At 50.2% G+C, this 6497-nt stretch overlaps 1 protein-coding gene across 1 annotated transcript; it reads right to left on the reverse strand.

Moving 5' to 3' along the window:
• Positions 1–657: 657 nt before the first annotated feature.
• On the reverse strand, positions 658–5996 carry LOC123449347 (glucan endo-1,3-beta-glucosidase 3-like). Its single transcript, XM_045126545.1, has 5 exons — positions 5645–5996; positions 4287–4363; positions 1447–2385; positions 1303–1330; positions 658–1213 (listed from the first exon to the last, which is right to left on the reverse strand). Exons 2-5 carry the CDS (start codon positions 4348–4350, stop codon positions 862–864), a joined length of 1383 nt encoding a protein of 460 aa, XP_044982480.1. The 5' UTR covers positions 4351–4363; positions 5645–5996; the 3' UTR covers positions 658–861.
• Positions 5997–6497: the final 501 nt, after the last annotated feature.

The following is a 6497-nucleotide window of genomic DNA, read 5'->3' on the forward strand; positions in this document are numbered from 1 at the left end:
GCCCCTCCTCCCAGCGATGGATCTCTCAACTCCCCCGCAGCACCTCTCGCCACCCCCCTCCTCCTAGCGTGCTCCTCTTGCCGTTGCAGCAACGGCAGCAACGCAGCACAGCAGCAGAGGCACAACAGCAACTGCGGCAGCGAAGCGCAGCAGCGGCGGCGGCGGCAGAGGCACAACAACAGCAGCAGCACGGTGGCGGGAGGGTGCTCCAGATCCACGCTACCTGAAGTCGGAGGAGGGTGCTGCTCCGACCGGTGGATTAATCGAGCCCTTGGCGTGTCCCCTACGTGTCCCAGCCGTGTCCTCTCTTTTCTTTTTTTTTAATTCATAATTCAGGAAATATGGCCCGTATCCCCGCGTGTCCGAGCGTATCCCCGTGTCCGACGGTATCAGTACGGGGATTCGGCAATTTCTGCCGTGTCCATGCTTTTTAGCAAGCGCGTCATCAGCGGGCCAGCTCGGATCAAGCAGCCGAACCGCAGGTTCGTGGGCCCGGAATGGTGGAATGCTACTTAGGCCACCGCGCGCGGCTTGCTGAGCATCCGGGAGGATCAGGCAACGGCACGGCAAGGCGGCTTTCTTTTTTATTTCTCTTCCTTTTCTCTGTATTCCAAAGTGTATTTGAGATGAACCCGTGATAGAAATGCTACATTCAGATCCGGTGCCTAACACAACTTCATCAGTATGCCCACTGTATATCGTATTACAATATTGTTGTGATTGTACTGTATTTTACAACGCTGCTACTAGTACATGTTACTACGGAGTTGTCGGAGGACGCGACAAGAACGGGCGTCATCTCTCTATAGCTGACGACGGCCTGAGCTCTCTATAGCTAATCCAAATTCACACTCACATAATTTACATCAGACCGGGCGACGCGACGAGAACGGCAAGAAGAACGGCGGGCACAAGGGCGGAGGCAGCCAAAGAGGCGACGTGGCGACACCCGATGCCGTAAGGCTCGAGGGTGCCGCTCGGCCCGAAGGTCCCGCTCCCGTTGAAGCTCCCCGGCGGGCCGAACGCCGACGGCGGGCCAAACCCAGACGGCGGGCCGAAGCCGCCCGCGGGAGGGCCGAATGCGGTGGGAGGGGACCCGAAGTCGGACGGAGGGCTCGAGCCGACCGGAGGAGTGAGGCCACCCGACGGAGGGGCGGGGCTCGTCGGAGGGCTGGCGCTCGGCACGCTCGAGTTGGACCCTCCTGCCATGGTGCTGCAAGCATGAAGTAGATTTGTGAAATGATCTCGGAGCACAAATGTGGTGACTGACTAGTTCAGGTGTCGCGAGAAAATGGCGCTCACCTTCCTGCGAAGACGCACGATCCCGAGCCTGCAACGAGTGGTCGATCGACATGAAAGAATCAGATAACACATATCGATCGATCCATGGTGGTGGTACAGGGGAAGAAGAAGAAGAAGTGCCAAAGCCGAACTGCTGCTGCTTACTGGGATCAGTGGCGGTGGTCGTGGCGGTGCCGTTGAAGGAGCAGGTGGCGCCGGTGCTGGCGCTCTTCTGGTAGTAGTCGTTGTAGGCGTAGGAGGCCAGCGCCGCCACGTTGTTCTGCTTGTAGCAAGCTCCCCCGGGCTGTATCGCGGAGCAGTCGGCCTGGCCCTGCCCGCACGCCCAGCTCAGGCCCGCCTGCAACGCCGTCGGGTCCGCGTTCTGCAGCGCAACGCAGAACGTCCCCGTCGCCAGCGACCGCCTCCCACCGCCCCCACCGTGAGCCGGCCGACGGCCATGCAACCAGTAGCTGCGGTACACCACCGCGCCACCGAGCTCCTCCGACTCCGCCGCGGTCAGCGGGATGCCCGAGAAGCCCAGCGCCCGCATCGCGGCGTACGCGTCGTCCGCGGCATCCCACGCGCGAGCCTGCTTGAGGAAGAGCGGCGAGCCGGTCTCGCTCAGGAACCGCAGGACGAGCCCGGCGACGCCGGCGGACCACGACGGGGCGAGCGGGACCGACGACAGCGCGGTGGACACCCTGACGCGGCCGTCGAGGCGGGCGGCGACGAGCGCGGCGTGGAGGTTCAGCATGGCGGGGACCAGCGAGTAGGCGGCGTCGCCGGGAGAGCTGGAGCCGGACAGGACGTCGTCTCCCGCCAGGACGTGCGTGATCATGGTCGCCGGGAGGAACGGCGCCACGTTGGTGGCGACCCAGAGCAGGGCCTCCTCCCGGAACTCGGCCATGTGCTGCAGCCGCGAGTTTGGGATGGTCACCATGACCTCCGCTCCGGTGTGGGCGAGCGATCGCAGTAGCCGGTGGTCTGCTCCATTGCACACGTGCGCCTGCTTGGTCTGCTTAGACCGGACGATGATTTTTGCGAGGTCCGACGGAGAACTCTCCGTCTCCGAGAGGAGGATCGTGTTGTCCCCCAGAGAATTGCCTGTCCATCATGGCATGAAGGTGAAGTTCAGTTCAGTTGTCAGTGATCGTCGGTGTGTAGTAAAGATTTTTCTTTTCTTGTTTGGCCACATCATTCATTGGAGCTTAGGGGACAGTCTGATCTGTTCTTGAGTGGCAAATATAATTTGGATAACTGTGAGTGATACGGCTTTTGTATGTGTTAAAGACAAGCAATGATCAAGAATGTAAGATGATGAAAGTTTATTGGAAAAAGTTCATTCTAAACCCTGAACTCCTAGAGGTTTGTTAAAATGAACCCCAAAATCGAAATCACTGTCGACTTCACCCTGAACTATGCAATCCCGGTCTAAATCGAACCCTGAGATTGTTTGTCAAATCAGGATTGGTTTTTTTAGACAATTGGCCGAGATCGGTTGCGCTGCGCGCGCGGCGAAAAGTTTAGGCCCGTCTAGTTCGCTGATTACTTCCAGCACAACAACCTTTTCTCAAAACAAAAATCTATTATCAGAAATTTGAAATAGTTCATGGAAATAAAAAAATGTTCACGAATTTTGCAAACAGTTCATGCATCTGAAAAGATTAATGAATTTTGAAAAAACCTGACGAAATTGTGAGAAACAAATCACGAGTAGTTTAAAAAAATTGTTCAATGCATATTCAAAAATTGTTCAACACATACTTATTTTTTATAAATTGATGATCTTTTAAAAAGAATTATGAACTTTTTTCACTTTTTTAAAATTTGTTCAGAAATTCAGAAAATGTTTGCACATTTCCAAAATGTACACTTCAAAAAAGCACACTTTTTCCATTTTTCAAACAAAAAATGTCGCTGCAGTAACTTATTCTAGTTCACTACGTTAAGTGATTAAAATTCACTACAGTAAAGCGACCAGGTTTAAAAATATATTTTATCAAATTTTACTCAGGAGTTTAAAAATATTAGCATTTGCCCAGTTTTGTTTCGGAATTTCATAAAATGTTCCCGTTTTATAGAAAATTTGTTCATGATTTTGAAAAATTTCATGTTTTTCTAAAATATTTCAATTTTTTAGAAAACCATTCTCAAATTAAAAAAGTGTTCGCGTTTCACAAAACACTCTTTAGATGCATCCACAATTTCGAAATAATTCAGAGCTGCCCCGCGAGTTGGTTTTTAAATATTTGATGCTGCTAATTAATCAGACGTTTGGTAACTTATCTGGTTACAATGTGTGGTTTGTAACAAGAGAACGGTGGTTCGATTCCGTGCAAGGTCAAGGTCAAATTGTTTTGGAGCTACCGCACGACAGCGGAAACAACCGAAACAATAAAACGCATGCGACGCGGCCCGGAAGCCCACTGATCAGCTGCTCTGTGCGATGCCGCATGAAAAAATTTGAGGGTTTTTTTACCTAAAACATGTTTGGTTCGACTTAAACCGAGATTGCATAGTTCAGGATGCAATCAACCAAAATTTTGACTCGAGGGTTGATTCCATCCGTTGTCTGTAAATTTAAGGTTTTAAATCATTAGGTAGGCGCATGACTCGGTTTCTTGGACACGAGGCCACGACCGATGAGCTAGCATGTACGCGTGTTACGTCTGCTTTCGCTTTTTTTGCTCATGACTCAACTCAGGATAAGACTCTGCTGGAAAGGGAGCGCACAAGCATCGCATTCGCGTCGCAGCTTAAAAAGTCCCTTTGCGCTGCTGCACGCTTTCAACAAAATGGAAAATACAACTCTATGTGCAGTGGGTCACGTCTTTAGAGAAACACGTCATTGTCGTGTCATGTTTTTGTTACATCCTTTCTTGCTTGCGTTCTTTCTGAGATGCTCTAGGTACGGGGATGTATGTCCAGTTAAGTAACGAATCTTGGCGACAGAGAGGAAGGCAAGAACAGTGTGCTGAAACCGGAGCACAGGTCTAGTCACGTACCTGACGCTTCCGAGAGGATGAGGACGATAATGAAAACGCATCCCTGCCATCTCTCGCGCAACATTTCTTTCTCCTGCCTGCGATGATGCAAACACAGATGTCAGAATGCCCATGCATGCAAACAATGAAATTCGGTAATGTTATTTAGCGGACGTTCGCTAGGTGGCCATGGCAGAATGAATGTTTTTCGTGGCAATTTATGTGTCGAGACCATACCAATTCTTTCCAAGGGAACAGTGCGACTTTTTTTCTAGCCAGGCATAAACCTTTTTTCATTGCAAAGAACGAAAATGTAATAGTTTCAGAAACATTTACAAAAGAAAAAAGGAGAGCAGGTTCAAGTATTACCAGAAGGTCCATGCACATTCGCTCGTCGTCGAACCGAATGCCGTGGTACCACTATGGCAATACCCAGTTACCACCATAGAACATGAACAGTGCGAGTTTTCACAGCAAATCATCTGTCTGCTAAAAGTTGTAATGTACAGTATTTTTGAAGAATTTACCTTTACCATTATTTTCCTATTATTTTCCAGCAAACATGGCATGCATACGCGGGCCCGCAGAATTATTTGAGCTCCATGATGCTTCCAGATGGATCGTCACCAACAACACTAGTCCTACTATTAAAAAAAAATTCCTACAACAGTACACGACGCCACACGGAAATAAGGAAACAATTGATTTTTTTTTTTTTGTGTTTGTGTGAAGAGAAGAAGACGGACCGGAACACTTTGGTCACTGTTGTTATGCCCGCGTGTGACACCGACCGATCAACCGATTCAAGCAAGTGTCAACATCTGACAGGGCCACGATTACATGCATAGTCCAAGGACAGTTCCGTTTGTCATCCACCCAATTCGGTGGGTAAAACGGAGGCACCTAACACCGTCCTAACAAGTATGCATGCTTCACGAGCTAGAGTAACTGACTTGCTTAGCTATAAACTCTTTTTGCTTAGCTATAACTCCTGACTAACTAACATCAGCTTCACCTGTAATACTGCAAATGGGCGGTTCATGTGAAGGAAACACTGCTCTTAACTACCAACACATCCTGCTATTTTGGTTCCTAGCTGAGGTATGCTCCATGGATGGAAGAAGAAAACACACACAACAATTGGACATGCCTTTGGCTACCCTGGCCCTGCTGCTTACATATGCTTGAGTAAGTATTCCTAGTACATAAGTAGAAAGCACCAATCGGGCTATCATGTTTCAAAACACCCAAGAAAAGGCACCACAAGGATGGATGCCGCTCAAATCAGAAGGGGGCAAAGGGGGATCACGGAGCTAGCTAGACGTACAATTGATCAAGAGCAAGTTCGGTGGAAGGAGAAGTGACGATGGAGGCCATACCTGAGCTGAGATAACCTCGACTGGCCGTCTGGCCGGCCGGCTCCAAGAAGCTAGAGCTTGCTTGCTTCTCCTGGACGAAAAGCTACTGCATCGAGAGCAACGACAACTTGTTAACGCTTAGCTAGACCCCTGGATCGATCCTCGCGTTTCTTGGAGCCTGCAGTCCGCTACACCAGCGCAGGGCGCAGGGCCCTTTTATATGCGCACTAGTGTATTGTGTAACCACCAGGACACGCGCCTGGCTGTGACTGGGTGGCGCCACGACGAAGAAGGGATACCGGCCGGGCGGTGCAGCGGCGAGGCCGCGGGAGAAAGCGTCTGCCGACTTGTGCTGTAGCGTACACACTGCACACGGCCAAGGAGGAAAGAAGAAGCAGATCAGTAGAGAGTACGTATTTGCTTGTGTCTGTGTGTGTGTGTGTGTGTCTTGTTCGCTGTCATTTTGTCCGTTAAACGTGAACGATTTGCGCACGGGCGCCTGCTGTCACTTTGTTTTTCCCCGTTTACCGACTGGGATTGCGGCCCGTGTGGCCGAAAGATGGAGATTGTTTCATACACGTTCTACTAGCTAGTATGTTACATATCCACTTCAGTTTGGCGACACTGCTCATGTGAGGAAAGCGTAAGCATTCGCCAATCGCCACACCGTCGATGCATGTTTAAGCTCAAGTTAACAGAATCCACCGTCAAGCACTACAATCATTTCTTTTTTTAGCTGAACACTACAATCAAATGTAAGTCGTGAGCAGACGAGTCCCGCCATGACGGGTGAGAAGAAACACAAGTTTTGAGGGAGTTTATAAGTGGACGTGTGGTGGTGTTGGGTACAACTTCAGACCCAAACCCCCCTGCA

Source organism: Hordeum vulgare, chromosome 4H (genome assembly GCF_904849725.1).
Source record: "Hordeum vulgare subsp. vulgare chromosome 4H, MorexV3_pseudomolecules_assembly, whole genome shotgun sequence".
Lineage (NCBI taxonomy): Eukaryota > Viridiplantae > Streptophyta > Magnoliopsida > Poales > Poaceae > Hordeum > Hordeum vulgare.